The following is a 17,402-nucleotide window of genomic DNA, read 5'->3' on the forward strand; positions in this document are numbered from 1 at the left end:
GATATCATGTTTCATATGTATTTAACTTTGTGAATTGTGTCTTTAGTCACAGACAAACACCAGTTCAAGCCAGAGCCGGTGCTGTACCGTTTCCGCTATGATGATGGGACCTACCACCCCAGGAGTGACATGCAGGATGTCATCTCCAAGGTAACCAACGTTCTACTAGTTCTAAATGTTCTTTTATTTTGGGAAGTAATACAGAATAGACACTCATCTGCTCAGTTATATTGACACACCTGTACTAAAGTTCAGCTGTTATTCATTCTAGTGAAATATCTCTCTTTCTGTGTGTTTCTCCCTCCCTCCCTCCCCCCTCTCTCCCTCCTACAGGGTGTCAGACTCTTCTGCAGGCTCCATAGTCTCTTCACTCCAGTCATCAGGTACAGTACGGTAGGGATGTGTATCAAATGGCAGCCGTTTCCCTATATAGTGTAATACTTTTGACCATGGCCCATAGGGCTAAGGTCTGAAGTAGTGCACTATATAGGGAATAGGGTGCCATTTGGGAGACAAAGACTAGGCCACGCCAGGCGGCCATTGTGTCTTCCAGTCCATTACACATGTCTCTCCTCATCTCTGGCAGGTGGGCCGGCCCAGTGTTAACATAGCGCCCAGATCTCAGAACTATAAGTAGCACCACCACCACCACAGAGAAGGAGAAATGAGAGGGGAAAAATAACATGATGAACTACAGTATGAAGTCATTGTTTGGAAAGCCAAGGTTTGTGAGAGAGGAGAGGAGGAGATGGAAGGAGTTGGTGTGGAGGGTTATGGAGTGTGGCAGTACTAGGGATAGTCCTAGCATTAGGTCTACTACTGATTCCAAACAACACTGATGTTGTTTAGCAGACATTACTCTTGCTTCCACCCAGTATTGATGGAGTCATCAGCCCCTGTAGCTACAGTCTCATTAGAGTTCAATGAAAGCATCGCTTCAGGCCATTTCATGTCCAACTCAAACATCCAATATCAGAAACACTACCTCTGTGGTGTAACACATTAGCCAGAACACCATGGCTACATCCCAAATGGCACCCTATTCCCTAGGGCTCTGGTCAAAAGTAGTGCACTACAAAGGGAATAGGGTGCCATTTGGGATGTAGCCATGGTGTTCTGGCTAATGTGTTACACCACAGAGGTAGTGTTTCTGTTATTGGATGTTTGAGTTGGACATGAAATGGCCTGAAGCGATGCTTTCATTGAACTCTAATGAGACTGTAGCTACAGGGGCTGATGACTCCATCAATACTGGGTGGAAGCAAGAGTAATGTCTGCTAATGTTCCCTTATATTGTTACGCAAACAACACTCAAAGCCGAAACGTGCCGTCAGTTAACACACTCTTCATCACAACTCTCTATTTACACTCTGTTCTGTTGAGCAACGGACCGCTTCATGTACTGTGGCGAAGGAAGTGGACGTGCCAAAATTACCCAGATCGCACCTGTTTTACATTTAGGCTGTTCTGTTCTGAAGACGTGTTGCATGAATATTTCTATAGCTGGATCCGTTGAACCGGAATACATGCGTATGTCAGCTCGCCTACAGAGGATAAGAGACGTGTCGACTGATATGAGCTTTGACACCAAATATGTTTATCCTGAGGGCTAACACTATAGCAAACAGACACTGACTGCATCCCAAATTGAACCCTATTCCCTATATATTGCACTACTTTTGACCAGAGCTCTAAGTACCCTGGTCAAAGGTAGTGCACTATAAAGGGAATAGGGTGCCATTTGGGACACAGACACGTATAGAAGCATTATTGATCTTTTAAAAGCAGCTTAATTTATTAAACATTGCTATTGATTGCTTGAGAGCCAAACGGTCAGTTTCAGATCGTATGTGAAAGCGTTCAAATCGATGTCTGCTTATCACGGCACCTCTGTGTTTATGTATGTCATAGCCCCAAACGCTACAGACACACTAAAGACCATAGGATCAATATAGACAGACATGTTGCATTGGTCACACATAGGGAACTATGTCACTTCTATACATTCCATTTCAATGTCCTTCTTTGTAGCTGTGCTGAATGGATGTTATACCATGACCAACTGTCAGGAACCACTGTGTGTCTACCATTTAAAGACGTTATTGTACACACAATAGTGTACTGTACACTCTAACTTAAGCTAGCTAGAGTGGTGGATGACCCCATTAATCTATCTTTGTTGGGACAGGGTAAAAACATGCCTGTGGTTGTGAGAGAGAGACCGAACGAGAGTGTGAAAGAGGGAGAGAGAAAGATAATCTGTGTGTGTGTGTGTGTGTGTGAGAGTATCCCTCACAATGCGTTCCTGGCTCTGTATGTGATGAATGCCTCTGCCGTGTGTGTGTATCTTTCACAATGGGTCTCTGGCCCTGGGAATGCCAGGCCTCTAATTGGAGCGTCCAGCCCCTGCCTAATTGGGCGGAATTTCCTGGCCGACGAAGCGAGGTGTGTGTGTGTGTGTGACTCCCCCGCTTTCCCCACAAGAAAGCAGTGAATCCGCCCCCACAACTGGGTCCCTCGGGCCGGTTTAGTTGTACAGTACTCTCCTGTAGGGATACATGCAGCCCCTGCAGTCATAGTCTATGCTCCAAATGGCACCCTAATGCACTACTTTTAACTTGGGCCATTTTGGACGTAGCCCTACACTTCTACCGGATCTAATGACAGGACACACAATGATGTGGTTTGAACTATTGAATTCCTATGGATTGTAAAATAATAAAAAAGTATGTCAGTATGCCTTCCAATGTCCCATTGCTGGACTGGGCCAGATTAATGTTTAGTCTTTATTGTACTGTAAGTTTTCTATTCTGGAATGATACAGATCAGGTTGGAATAATATGCATAGTCCCAGTCGGTATTAGATAGAACGTTCGCCTGTGGTTACCTAGGATACCCCATTGGTTCACAGCAAAAACTTTTTGCACTTTTTTTTAAATGCAATGTTCTTGTTGACTGCTTGTTTTAGTCAATTACAAAAATACATTTAAGAAAAATACAACATGTCTAAAGATTACTTTTCAACATTGCCTGCTCCCGAGCATTTTCACTACTTAGAAAAACGTAATATTGTAGGGCTTCCCTCATGCCCCTTTTCATGACGGTGTTAGCAGCCACGTGAGTGAGTGCTAGCTAGCTACCGACTGGAACATTAAGTTAGCCAAGACCAACAACACAAACAAACAGACTGTACAGCTACAAGTAGTGAGTGGAGTTACAAACAGACTATACTTGCTAAACAAGTTACATTTCTTACCTGTGATTAAATGTTTTCCACACACATAGCCACGTGTAGCCTACTTGGACACCGGGTTCCCACAATTCCCATTCTCCCACGCCGAATAGCCTGAAGAAGCCACAGGGCTCTTCTCGCAGGTTCTATTTCCCTATGTGGGAGCATTGGGAACTGAAGGTCGTTACTTATACCTGGTTACATATACATTGAACCACACAGCAGCTTTTCAGCATGTTTAGTTATTCCTGTATAACAAAAAATAGACAAGAAAGTTGGCTCTTTTACAATAAGGGTCAATGCGAAATAATGTTTGTTTTCCTCAATTAGTGGGCTTGGTCGAAGGGAATTCCTTCTTATGACGTGAATATCGACTCGGAGTATCCCTTTGTGGTGTCCATAGAATTAGAATCAGTTACGTGTTCAACAAGGTCACACTGCCTTTTCCAATGGGCTGCGTAGAAATTTTCCACCCATCTGCACACTTTCTCGCATGGATTTAACAGTGCTGGAAACTCACTGCAGCCATTTTAAAACCATGACAGGGAGTTTGCAAGTGCACACTTCTGGGAAAGGATGGAGAATTGTGACCAGGCTGCCTCCCAGGCAAGCTGAAACTCCTCTCTGACCTTATCCACTTTTCAGCCACTTGCTCTTCAGATCAGCTCTGCCTGCTTATGCCAGGCAAATGGCTTCCCGCTGGCCCAGTCCTTACCCCTAATTTTTCACTCTGACAGCCTGCTCTTAACCCCCCATCCGTACCCCCAGGCCCCCTTGCTAATTCTGAGGGGAAAAACAGCCAGCCTCCTGCCTCCCTGGCTCTCTTTTCCTGGTGGTCTGGGCATGGCACAGCAGAGCAACGTGCCTAACTAACAAATACCAAACATCACACCACCCCCGCCCTCATCAGGATCCAGACCCGGTTTCAAACACAGTTATGCAATTGAACGTCCCACTGTGGGGAAAATGGGGGGGGGGGGTACCTGTGTTTGTGCGCACGTGTGTTTGTGTGTGTGTGTCAGTGTTGCGGTGGTCCTGGACTTTCCAGCCCTGACCAAGGCCCCTGTGTGTCCTTAGGGAGATCCCTGTGTTCATGGGAAAATCACCCACCGATTCGGTTCACGGTCACATTTCCTAGTCTGTCTGTGTGTGTGTGTGCATATGGGTGTGTCACAGTGACATTCCCTGGTCTGGCAGACAGAAGAGAGGTCGGCTGACTCAGTCAGTCATAGTGGTGTGGTAACACTCTGTTATAACACAGGACACACAGTCCCAAATAGCGCCCTATTCCCTATGAAATCAAACGTAGTGCACTATATAGGGAATAGGGTGCCATTTGGGACTCCTCTCCTATAGACCCACAGCCTGTTATGGTCTCTGCTGACATAAACTACTTTTGATGGATAGTATGAAGTACTTGACCAAAGAAGTGACCAATACTGAATGAATGGATGACAGAAATGTTATGGGGTCTCCCACAGCCATATCCAGTTGGGGCAGTAATACATGTACATATTTATGCTCAGAGTTGACAGAACTATCATTTGTTCTTGGGCCGTGTTACTTTCACTGTTCAAATGTCAAGTTGAAGGGGATACGGTGATGTGGACTATTATAACTGTTCTTTAGTCTGTTCTAAGTCCGATTATAACTGTTCTATGTCTATTCTGATTCGTATTATAACTAGTCTCTGTTTTTCTGTCCACCCAGGGATAAGGACTACCATCTGAGAACATACAAGTCGGTGGTGATGGCCAACAAGTTGATAGACTGGCTTATAGCACAGGTAAGGCCTACATCTCACCTCTTTTCTTTTCCTGACCCCAACTCTAACCCTCCTTCACATGTTATTCTGAATGGTCTCTATTGGCATGTACATGTATGGATATTTGAAACACATTTCCCCCTCTGGAAAACATTCAAAGATGAAAGAGAGGAAGGAAGAAAGAGAGGAAGAGGGAAGTGTGTGTTTTGTCAACAGGCCGGTCAGAGGTCGCAGACTGAGACAACAAACCACATAACAGACCTCAGAGTCTTCCACGGTGCAGTGTGTGTGTGTGTGTGTGTGTGTGTGTGTGTGTGTGTGTGCCACAGAGGAACTAGGGGAAGCTAGACGGAGAGGGAACATCATTGTGATTAGATGACTGATCTCTATTGGTCCTGACATGGAGCTTTGAGCTTCACAGATTGATAGTCTCATACAGGATACTGACTGACGGATAAATGAAATGCTTTACAATGGAATCAACTCCAGACTTGAACTCTCCAGTGTGTGTGTGTGTCTGTGTGTTTGGGGAAATTAGTGTGTTGTGGCTTGGGCTGTCTGCAGGCCTTTTTAGACAGAAGAACAAAGGGATGGTGTGAGTGTGACACTCTGACTGTTCTCTAAACACAATATGCCCCCCCCCATGCCCCCCGCTCTCTCCACTCTCTATCCCCCCCATTCTCTCTCTCTCTCTCTCTCTCTAGGGGGACTGCAGGACGAGAGAAGAGTCGTTGATCTTGGGGAAGGAGCTGTGTGACAATGGCTTCATGCACCACGGTACGAAAGACAGACAGAGAGACAGACAGACAGGCATACAGACAGACGGGCAGGCAGACAGACAGACAGACAGACAGATAGACAGACGGGCAGGCAGACAGACAGATTTCTTCACTTCATCTACATACACGTCATCTATGTAACACCACAATGTTTAGAACAAGGACTCTCTCACACACACACACACACACACACACACACACACACACACACACACACACACACACACACACACACACACACACACACACACACACACACACATACATACATACATACATACACATACATACATACATACATACACACACTCTCTCTTAATTTAGAGAGTGAGGGAGCCAGCTTGCAGGGTAATATGGAGCTCAGAAAGGACCTGGGTCAACTGGACTCCATGGCAACACAAGTTCTAAACCCAGACCCTTGACCTTGAAATACTGAATACCCCCTGAGAGACAAAAAGAAAGAAAGAAAGAAAGAAAGAAAGAAAGAAAGAAAGAAAGAAAGAAAGAAAGAAAGAAAGAAAGAAAGAAAGAAAGAAAGAAAGAAAGAAAGAAAGAAAGAAAGAAAGAAAGAAAGAAAAAAAAAAAAAACACAGTTTCCTCAACATTTCCCCCAGTCTCTGGCGGGATCTGATATAATGTCAATCATTATAATGGTCACTTAACAGGCCAAATAACTTATCGGCACGAATGGTGAAATTACACAGGGACGGAGGGAGGGAAGGAGGGAGGAGAAATGAAATAAAGTAAAGTTTGATCGTTTTAGTTGTTATGACTGTTGCGTACACTGGCTGTTAATTTGGCTCAATATGAAGCTAAACTGAATAGTGGGCAGTTTGAAGCAGTTAGTTACATCATGAGGGTAATGAGAGATGAGCTGTGTGTATGTGTGTATGTATGTATGTACAGTACCAGTCAAGTTTGGACACACCTACTCATTCTATTTTCTACATTGTCGAAAGGTAGTGAAGACATCCAAACTATGAAATAACACATATGGAATCATGTAGTAACCAAAAAAGTAGTAATTAATATATATTTTATATTTGAGATTCTTCAAATAGCCATCCTTTGCCTTGATGACAGCTTTGAACACTCTTGGCATTCTCTCAACCAGCTTCACCTGGAATGCTTTCCCAACAGTCTTGAAGGAGTTCCCACATATGCTGAGCACTTGTTGGCTGCTTTTCCTTCACTCCGCCGTCCCAAACCATCTCAATTGGGTTGAGGTCGGAGGATTGTGGGGGCCAGGTCATCTGATGCAGCACTCCATCACTCTCCTTCTTGGTCAAATAGCCCTTACACAGCCTGGAGGTGTGTTGGGTCCTGAAAAACAAATGATAGTCCCACTAAGCCCAAACCAGATGGGATGGCGTATCGCTGCAGAATGCTGTGGTAGTCATGCTGGTTAAGTGTGCCTTGAATTCTAAATAAATCACAGACAAGTGTCACCAGCAAAGCACCCCCACACCATAACACCTCCTCCTCCATGCTTTACGGTGGGAACTACACATACGGAGATCTTCCGTTCACCCACACCGCGTCTCACAAAGACACGGTGGTTGGAACCAAAAATCTCCAATTTGGACTCCAGACCAAAGGACAAATTTCCACCGGTCTAATGTCCATTGCTCGTGTTTCTTGGTCCAAGCAGGTCTCTTCTTATTATTGTTGTCCTTTAGTAGTGGTTTCTTTGCAGCAATTCAACGATGAAGGCCTGATTCACAAAGTCCCCTCTGAACAGTTGATGTTAAGATGTGACTTGAACTCTGTGAAGCATTTATTTGGGCTGCAATTTCTGAGGCTGGTAACTCTAATGAACGTATCTTCTGCAGCAGAGGTAACTCTGGGTTTTCCATTCCTGTGGCGGTCCTCATGAGAGCCAGTTTCATCATAGAGCTTGATGGTTTTTGCGACTGCACTTGAAGAAACTTTCAAAGTTCTTGAAATGTTCCATATTGACTGACCTTCATGTCTTAAAGTAATGATGGACTGTCGTTTCTCTTTGCTTATTTGAGCTGTTCTTGCCATAATATGAACTTGGTCTTTTACCAAATAGGGCTATCTTCTGTATACCCCCCCCCACCTTGTCACAACACAACTGATAGGCTCAAATGCATTAAGAAGGAAAGAAATTCCACAAATTAACTTTTAAGAAGGCACATCTGTTAATTGAAATGCATTCCAAGTGACTACCTCATGAAGCTGGTTGAGATAATGCCAAGAGTGTGCAAAGCTGTCATCAAGGCAAAGGGTGGCTATTTGAAGAATCTCAAATATAAATTATATTTTGATTTGTTTAACACTTTTTTGGTTACTACATGATTCCATATGTGTTATTTCAGAGTTTTGATGTCTTCACTATTATTCTACAATGTAAAAAATAGTAAAAATAAAGAAAAACCCTTGAATGAGTAGGTGTGTCCAAACTTTTGACTGGTAGGGCACAATTGGCCCAGCGTCGTCCAGGGTAGGGGAGGGAATGGCCGGCAGGGATGTAGCTCAGTTGGTAGAGCATGGCGTTTGCAACGCCAGGGTTGTGGGTTTGATTACCACGGGGGACCAGTATGGAAAAGAAATAATGTATGTATGCACTCACTAACTGTAAGTCGCTCTGGATAAGAGCGTCTGCTAAATGACTAAAATGTAATGTAAATGATATGTGTGCATTCTTTGGCACAAGGGAAACATCCACACCACAGCTAAGTTCCCTCTACTCTAAAACACACACACACACACACTAATAGGAAAAGTTCACTTATGAAAGCCTTGTTTTTGCAGTGTGTCATAGTAAGTGAATAAGTATAACTATTTTTGAAGTAACAGAATCAACAGCGCTTTTCTGTGTGTGTGTGTATGTATGCGTGAGTGCGTGCGCGACTGTGTGTATAACATAAACAACAGAATCTTTCTCCTAGACTCATTGACACATTTATCTTTGATCATTACCAATGGCACCCTTATGGGCTCCTGTCAAGAGTAGTGCACAATATAGGGGAATAGGGCGCCATTTGGAACTCAACCCCAGTGTTCAGAAGCACCTTCAGGGTATCAAAGCAGACAATGGGTTTATGCCAGAGAGACGACTTTACACAAAACTCTTCAATTAACCAAGAAGCAATAGGTATAAGTATTTCAATCAGAAGGTTAATGTCATACAGGCCGTGCATCTTAAATTGCACCCCATTCCCTATACAGTGCACTACTTATGACCAGAGGCCTATGGGCACTACATAGGGATTAGGTTGCCATTTAGGAGGCAGACAGAGAAGCCTTGGTAAGTGCTCTCTATTTTGGGACAGGGAGGGAGTCTGACCTTTCATTCTATAGTTTGTTCTTTTTCTTCCTTCTCTAGTGTTGGAAAAGAGTGAGTTCAAGGACGAACCTCTATTGTTCCGTTTCTTTGCGGATGAGGAGATGGAGGGATCAAACACCAAACACAAGCAAGCCATGAAGCACGATCTGAAGATAGCTGAGAATGTCATCGCCAAGTCACTGTTGGTGAGAGATGCCTCTTTCTCTACACACACACTGGAAAAGAAACACGCACACACACACGGACGCTTGTATGCACACACAGGCACGCACATACACACAGTCATATTACCCACAGCTGACAACTCTTACACTCATGGTTTTCCGGTAATGATGTAAATATGGTCCTCATTCAGCCATGTTGTACAGTTCATTGACAGCACATATTGGTCACTCTTCTCTACGCCAATACATTTTCAGTTTCTGATTCTGAATGGACTCTCCCTTTCTCCAAACTAATGTCATCGTTTTGGTCAATGGGTATGATAGACACTACAACTCTAACACACACACACACACACACACACACCGTAATGGAAACTATGAGCAAACCCTAAAAAGAGTACATAACAAGTTATCTCGACTCAGCAGAAAACAAAAGGTTACGGACCACATTTGCTGCAAAACATGATTTAACACCTCAGTAAGCAAGTCCTTCTGGAGGAGTGAGGAAATACCAGAGTCACTATCTGTGGGTCACAGTATCTGTGTGTGTGGGAGTGTAAGTGTGCGTGCACGCGTGAATATGTGTGTTCTGTAATACTGTGTGTGTATGTGTGTGTGCATAATCGTGCGTGCGTGTGTTCTGTCTACGTGTTTTCTAAGACTGCCACACTTGGCTAATTGGTGTGCCCCATCGTGTGTGTGTGTGTTCTGTTCACGTGTTTTCTAAGACTGCCACACTTGGCTAATTGGTGTGCCCAATCGTGTGTGTGTGTGTGTTCTGTCTACGTGTTTTCTAAGACTGCCACACTTGGCTAATTGGTGTGCCCAATCGTGCGTGTGTGTGTGCGTTTCGCCCACTCACAGGGAATGTGCTGTGTTGTTTCAGATAAGACCCAGTGAAGGAGGTTACGGTTTCAGCCTGGAGGACAGAAACAGAGTCCCCATCATCAAGTCAGTGGAGAAGGGTTCGCATGCAGAGGTAAGGTTCACACACACACACACACACACACACTCCCACCTCGCATGCAGAAGAAAAGTCCATCCCTATCTCTCTCTCCGCCCCCGCAACTGTTGTTGTCCACACTCCCACTCCCCCTGGGGTTAACCTGCCTGTTTACATGCCCTGATGATTAACCTCTACCTCTGACACACACACACACATCTTTTTACATTTACATTTTAGTCATTTAGCGACTTAAAGTAGTAAGTACATACATTTTTCATACTTTTTCACACACACACACACAGCCATCTCAATGTGACTCAAGCTCATTGTCAACAAGTTCTCCTTCTGTGTTGCTTTCTCCAGTTCAGTCCCTAGGGTCTCTCTGATCTGGCCATGCTGAGCAGGCAACATAACATGAAGTGTAGCTTTGAATGTCTGCTTCCCAGTGGTAAATTGGAAACGTAATGCTATCCTTCAGCTGTTCAGCGCTGGTTAGTCTGTGGGCCTCAGCAGTCAGAGTAAGGCTTTTGATCAATTGTCTGAACACACACACACACACACACACACACTCCTCTGATCATTATTCTGAAGGATAGAAACCTCTGGATGTGACGTTTGCTCTGAGTTTGAACTGGCTCTGTGGTAATTGACACTGCGGTCTGGAGCTAAAATAGAACACTTCAAAATGTCAGCACATATTTGTGGTCTCCTTTTGTGTTCAGCGTCTTTGATCATCTAGAGGACAAAGCTGTGACTAGGTTTCAGGGGAAACTCAAGGGATCAATCCCAGTCTCAGCCGTAATTTTCTCCAGCCTTGAACTTAGTAGGCCTAGGTCAGTGGACGGGGCATGGATGGCATGCTTGATTCCCTAAGTGTGTGTTTTATGTGTGTCAATAGTGCTAACAAATGTTCAGTAAAATCCAGCTGTGCATTCACAAGGATAATGTCTGTCCTGCATAGTTGTTGTTGTATCATAAGCCTTGTTTCTTCTCTCTCTGTGTAGATGGCAGGTCTGGAGGTAGGGAAGAAGCTGTTTGCTATAAATGGAGACCTGGTGTTCCTGAGGCCGTTCCCTGAGGTGGAGGCTTTCCTCAAACATTGCTTCACCAGCAAGGGACCTCTCAGAGTGCTGGTTAGCACCAAGCCTAGAGAGTAAGTTGGGTGTGTGTGTGTGTGTGTGTGTGTGTGTGTATGTGTATGTGTGTAAAGCCATGTTTCCTCCTTCCTCAGGACAGTAAAGATCCCAGACTCAGCAGATGGACTGGGTTTCCAGATCAGGGGCTTCGGCCCTTCTGTGGTGCACGCTGTTGGCAGAGGTAAGACATTCACACACACACATACACACACACATACACACACACACACACACAATGGATCCCCTCGTGGCCCATCTGTGACAACAGAAAATGGCATCTCTCACCCTGTTTCCTCTGCTGAGAGTGGCACAGCTGGGAGGCAGCTGGCTGCAGGGTTGAGTCCTGGCCTGCCTGACTCACCGTGTGTGTGTTAGTCGCAAGCTCATTGCTATTCCCTCTACTCTTGAACAAGGTCATTGGATCAATTCACATACAATACAACTCAGATACAGTATGTGTTGCTCTTGAACATTTCTGATATCTGGACTATAGCCTATTCAACGCTATTCAACACTTCTGTGTTTTTCCTTTGTGTGTTTGGGAACTCATCAGGTCCTCCCCAGCTCTCGCTCTCCCCCTCTCCTCCTCCTCTCCCCCTCGCCGAGCCTCTTAAAAGCGGTGCTATCAGTGCCGGCGGGAGATAGGAGGCCAATCGAAAAACAATCCTGTCCTGTCTCGCCGTTCTCAGGGGAATCGATGCTTGTTTTCTTCCTAAAGCAAAAATATTGTCCAATCTAGACCGGCTAGTCTGAAGGCTCTTTGGGAACATGCTGTGTTATTGTGGAGGTATTTCTTCAGGGCATAGCCGCTCTCCCTGCGATGTGTGTGTTTGTGTGTGTGCATGCGCGTGCATGTACAGTATGTGTGTGTGTGGCTGTAGTATTTTGTCAGGGTATAGCCCCCTTCTCCTTTCCCTCTGACAGTTGTTGGAAGTGTTTTGTGTTGTAATTGTCACTGGCCCAGCCTGTTAAAGTCTGTTCGAACTTTAGAGAGAAATTAGGGTTAGAATGAGTGTCAAAGCAGCCAAAGCATCTACCGCCTGCCCGGCCAGCTTCATTTGGGCCATTATCTTTCAAAACAATGCATTCTAAAATAAACACACCTCGCACGAGACCATCTCTCTAACAAACAGTGTTAATGTGTGAGAGTTATCATCATGAAGAGGCTCTCAGTGGTATGAGGCTCTATAAGGGATGTACTATACCGGCTTCTCTGCGCACGGACGCACGCACACCGAGGCTGCTCTACAGGGGGTCTGCAGTAAGAGCAGCTCATCCCCTCTCCTCTGAGAGTCACAATAGGACAGGCCTTAATCCCAGCTCTACTGCTATTGAGGACACACAGAGCACTGCCACAGGCAGGCACAAATGCACACAAACACTAGTCTTTGCCTTTGCGAGTTCTTCATCTTCTATATATGGTACGTAGAAACTCTTTGTAGCCATCTGCTTTAGACTATGGAGGTATCTAAGTGTACCGTTTCCTCTGGCAGGATATATATCTGCCTTAGTAATGTATAATTCTCAGTGGTGGAAAAAGTACTCATTTGTCATACTTGAGTAAAAATAAAGATACCTTAATAGAAAATGACTCAAGTAAAAGTGAAAGTCACCCAGTAAAATACTACTTGAGTAAAAGTATTTGGTTTTAAATATACTTAAGTATCAAAAGTAAATGGAATTGCTAAAATATTCTTAAGTATCAAAAGTAAAAGTATACTGTAAATCATTTAAAATTCTTTATATTAAGCAAGCCATATTAAGCACAATTTTCTTGCTTTTTTTAATTGACGGATAGCCAGGGGCACACTCCAACACTCAGACATAATTTACAAACAAAGCATTTGTGTTTAGTGAGTCTGCCAGATCAGAGGCAGTAGGGATGACCAGGGATGTTCTCTTGATAAGTGCATGAATGGGACCAATTTCCTGTCTAAATGTAAATGGGTGTCAGGGAAAATGTATGTACATCATTTTCTTTAGCAATGTAGTGAAGTAAAAATATAAATAGTCAAGTAAAGTAAAGATACCCAAAAAAACTACCTAAGTAGTACTTTAAAGTATTTTTACTTAAGTACTTTACACCACTGATAATTATTTTTAGGCTGGAGTCTATATTGCTTTAGAGGACTTGGCGTCTGCAGGAGTGAGTAAAGTTTACAGCAAAAGTGCAGACTAAGCCCTTCTTCACTCCTGTCTTCAGAAACCCAATTCCTGCAAAGAGATATTGAGACTTGGTGGTATGTTGTGTGTGTTTGAGAGATTATAAAAACAAACAGGGAATATTTTGTCTGCGACGCACTTCCTCCCTGATAGCTGTAAACCTTGAAGTCTGAATCACATCTCTGAGATGACAGAAATAGAGGGAGAGGTAGAGGTCCACACTTTACCTCAGATAAACAACCTTCCTGTTCTCTCTCTCTCTCTTCCCTTTCCGTTAGAGCTGGCAAAACAACTTTTATAGAAATTAAAGTTGCTTTTTATCCTAATAATGCTGTGTACTGGGGAGACTGGGTAAATGTTGCTCTCTGTGCTCTGCTGTCTGTCTGTCTGGCTGTGTTTAGTGCCACCTGGGGTTGACTGGCCAGGCCTGTAAGCAGTGTTAATGTCATCTGCAGAGTGTTTGGTGCCACTGATGGACTGTTTGCACTGCAGACCATCTCATCAACATGTGCTAATAGTGGGACCCAGTCTGTCTGTTGTTTTAATGCCCTGTTTCTGGAGGCCATGTCCCACGAACACACATCTCTGACACACTCTGTCTCTCTCTCTCTCTGCCCCTCTCTTTTTTGGGGGGGACCATCCACCCCACCACCCCCCTCTTCGGAGGACAAAAATAAACGTTTTTCTTTTGTTGTTACATGTACATTCTACATACATGGCTTATTTTTTATTTTTATTTTTTTACAGTAGTTACATAGCAAGAATAAAGTAATTTGATATTTTTATATACATTACATCTAGATAGATAGTACTTATACATCGTGTTTTCAGTCATAACTATTATAAAACATGAGCTTTTAAACCCACCCCTCAGCTACTCTCAGTCCATCCCACCTATCTCCGTAAACCGCCCTCTTATGATTTCCATGTGTGCCCTCACTCGCTTTTTGTCTCTAGTTACCACAGCCACAAAGTCAAAATTAGCTATATTATAAAAATTCATGACAACAAAAATTTGCTTTTTGGTCTTAAAGTATAGTTAGGGTTAGGCATAAGGTTAGCAGTGTGGTTAGGGTTAACGGGATACTTCAGGATACTTCCCCAGAGTCAGATTAACTTGTGGATTCCATTTTTATGTCTCTGCATGCAGTTTGAAGGAAGTTGCTAACTAGCGCTAGCGCAATGACTGGAAGTCTAGGTTTAAAATCTGATTTTAAGAAGAGAAATTGTAGAAATAGGTGGGTTTATGACTTTGTGGCTGTGGTAACTTGTGACGACCTCATCTATGTGTGGGTACTTTGACCTTTGACCTTTCTCTTCTCTCCTCTGTGTAGGTACGGTGGCAGCCATCGCAGGGCTCCACCCTGGCCAGTGTATCATCAAGGTGAACAACATCAACGTCAGTAAGGAGAGCCACGCCAGCGTCATCGCACACGTTACTGCCTGTAGGAAATACAGAAGACCCACACAGGTAATACAGGAAGGAGAGGAGAGGTGAGGAGAGGTGAGGAGTGTTAGAACTCTAGCTGAGGCCTGCTACCCCTTTTCTCTGTTCTCTCCTCTCCCTCTCTTTGCAGCTTCAGCCCCAGCCACCCCTGCCTCTCTCCCCTTGCCTCTCTCCCCCTGCCTCTCTCCCCCCACCCAGTTTCTCCCCCCCACCCAGCCTCTCCCCCCACCCAGCCTCTCCCCCCACCCAGTCTCTCCCCCCACCCAGTCTCTCCCCCCACCCAATCTCTCCCCACCCAATCTCTCCCCACCCAGTCCTCCCACCACCCAGTCTCTCCCACCACCCAGTCTCTCCCCCCACCCAGTCTCTCCCCCCACCCAGTCTCTCCCCCCACCCAGTCTCTCCCCCCCACCCAATCTCTCCCCCCACCCAATCTCTCCCCCACCCAATCTCTCCCCCCACCCAGTCTCTCCCACCACCCAGTCTCTCCCACCACCCAGTCTCTCCCCCCACCCAGTCTCTCCCACCACCCAGTCTCTCCCCCCACCCAGTCTCTCCCACCACCCAGTCTCTCCCACAACAACCTCAGCCCCACAGTGAGCCAGGGGTCGGCCCTGCTCTCCTCTACAGGAGCCAATACTATTATTATTCCTGCTTAATGAACCAGCTCTCCCAGTCTCTCTCCCCACACACAGAGAGGGAGAAGGGGAGAGAGGCTGGGGTGGCTGGGGCCGAGGCTGGGGAGGGGAGTAGAGAGTCAGGCTGGATGGGGGAGAGCGCTTGGAGAGTGTTGGGAAGTAGCCAGCCTACACTTGTCTCCTCTGTAGGAGAATGTTTAGGGAGAGAGGTAGATTTACAAGCAGGATGGAGACAGGGGTGCAGAGGGGGGGAAGACAGGAGAGAGGGGTGCAGAAGGGGAGGTTGGCAGTAATGAAAGCAAGGGGAGAAGAACAGAGGGGGGAGATAGAGGAGAAGAACAGAGGGGGGAGAGATAGAGGAGAATAAACAGAGGGAGGATAGATGGAGGAGAAGAACAGGGGGGAGGTGAGCCAACCTTGGGATTGGTGGTTTAATGAAGCGCTAACGTTACATGGTTCCAACACTGAGACTCTGGTTTACATCAGACCCGGGCACAGGGAAACGCCCTAACGGGGGGGGCTGTGTGTGTGTCTATGTGTCTGTGTGTCTGTGTGTCTGTGTGTCTGTGTGTCTGTCTGTCTGTCTGTCTGTATGTCTGTCTGTCTGTCTGTCTGTCTGTCTGTGTGGGTGTGTGTGTGTGTGTGTGTGTGTGTGTGTCTGGTACCCTAGCGCAGTGGGCGATCACAGCATGTTGTCCTGGCAGGGAGCTGTCTGTGGGTTGGGTTGTGGAGGACACGCGCCCTTTTGTCTGCCTGTGGCATGGAACAGTGGTTTGATGAGATTGGCATGGGGTTGTGTTTGTGGTCTCAGTAAGCACTGTGCTGCAATGTGTTTGTGAAGCCTTGTCAGTCTGCTCTGACAGGCCAACCATGACATCACTATCACAGACCAGAGCTGTTGCAGCCATTTCACATGCAACATTAACCCCTCTTTAACTGGTCCCAACCACACAGCAGGACCACTGCACCAGCTGGTTGTTTTTTAAGGTATACATTGAAAATGAAAAGAAAGTTCCACTTTGTATAATCTCACAGGTGTTTTGTATTATTCTCCATACAGCAGGACAGTATAAAGTGGGTGTATAACAACAGTGAGAGTGCCCAGGAGGACCAGGGGAAGAACCAGAAACAATCTGCTGAGGAGAACAAGGACGTCTTCGAGTGTAAAGTAGAGGGTACGATTAACATGCACACGGTCACACACACAGATCAGAATGTATTGGCATATTGGGTCATCGCATTAGTGCAGGGGCGGTATTGCTCATAATTTTCAGAGCTGGTGGAGGGAGAGGTGGAGTGGTAGAGTGAGGTAGAGGTAGGGAGAGGTGGAGGGAGGTGGAGGGAGGGAGGTTGGTCAATAGAGAGAGGTGCAGAGGTAGGGAGAAAGGGAGGGAGAGGTGGAGGGAGGGAGTGAGGGAGGGAGTGAGGGAGGTTGGTCTATAGAGAGAGGTGCAGAGGTAGGGAGAAAGGGAGGGAGAGGTGGAGGGAGGGAGAGGTGGAGGGAGGGAGTGAGGAAGGTTGGTCTATAGAGAGAGGTGCAGAGGTAGGGAGAAAGGGAGGGAGAGGTGGGAGGGAGTGAGTGAGGGAGGTTGGTCTATAGAGAGAGGTGCAGAGGTAGGGGAGAAAGGGAGGGAGGAGGGAGGGAGAGGAGGGAGGGAGGGAGGGAGGGAGGGAGGGAGGAGGGAGGGAGGGAGGGAGGGAGGGGAGAGTGGAAAGTGGGAGAGGTGGAGGGAGGGAGGGAGGAGGGGATGGAGAGGGAGAGAGAGCGAGGGAGGTGGAGGTAGAGAGAGGTGGAGTGGTGGGTCTAGAGGAGGGAGCG

The 17,402-nt window shown here is 45.9% G+C and overlaps 1 protein-coding gene across 2 annotated transcripts in view; it reads left to right on the forward strand.

The window, feature by feature from the left end:
- The window catches only part of prex2 (phosphatidylinositol-3,4,5-trisphosphate-dependent Rac exchange factor 2), a 232,533-nt gene that overhangs the window by 103,556 nt on the left and 111,575 nt on the right, over positions 1–17,402 (forward strand). The window contains exons 12-21 of one of the 2 annotated variants that reach the window (XM_041880313.2): positions 47–150; positions 334–383; positions 4,943–5,018; positions 5,702–5,774; positions 9,129–9,274; positions 10,140–10,232; positions 11,204–11,352; positions 11,431–11,516; positions 14,833–14,969; positions 16,644–16,758. In XM_041880313.2, the coding sequence (XP_041736247.1) occupies positions 47–150; positions 334–383; positions 4,943–5,018; positions 5,702–5,774; positions 9,129–9,274; positions 10,140–10,232; positions 11,204–11,352; positions 11,431–11,516; positions 14,833–14,969; positions 16,644–16,758 (1,029 nt within the window). The remainder of the gene's footprint in view (positions 1–46; positions 151–333; positions 384–4,942; positions 5,019–5,701; positions 5,775–9,128; positions 9,275–10,139; positions 10,233–11,203; positions 11,353–11,430; positions 11,517–14,832; positions 14,970–16,643; positions 16,759–17,402) is intronic. The other variant, XM_045221164.1, reaches the window with a different exon arrangement.

This window comes from Coregonus clupeaformis, chromosome 7 (genome assembly GCF_020615455.1).
Source record: "Coregonus clupeaformis isolate EN_2021a chromosome 7, ASM2061545v1, whole genome shotgun sequence".
NCBI classification, from domain to species: domain Eukaryota; kingdom Metazoa; phylum Chordata; class Actinopteri; order Salmoniformes; family Salmonidae; genus Coregonus; species Coregonus clupeaformis.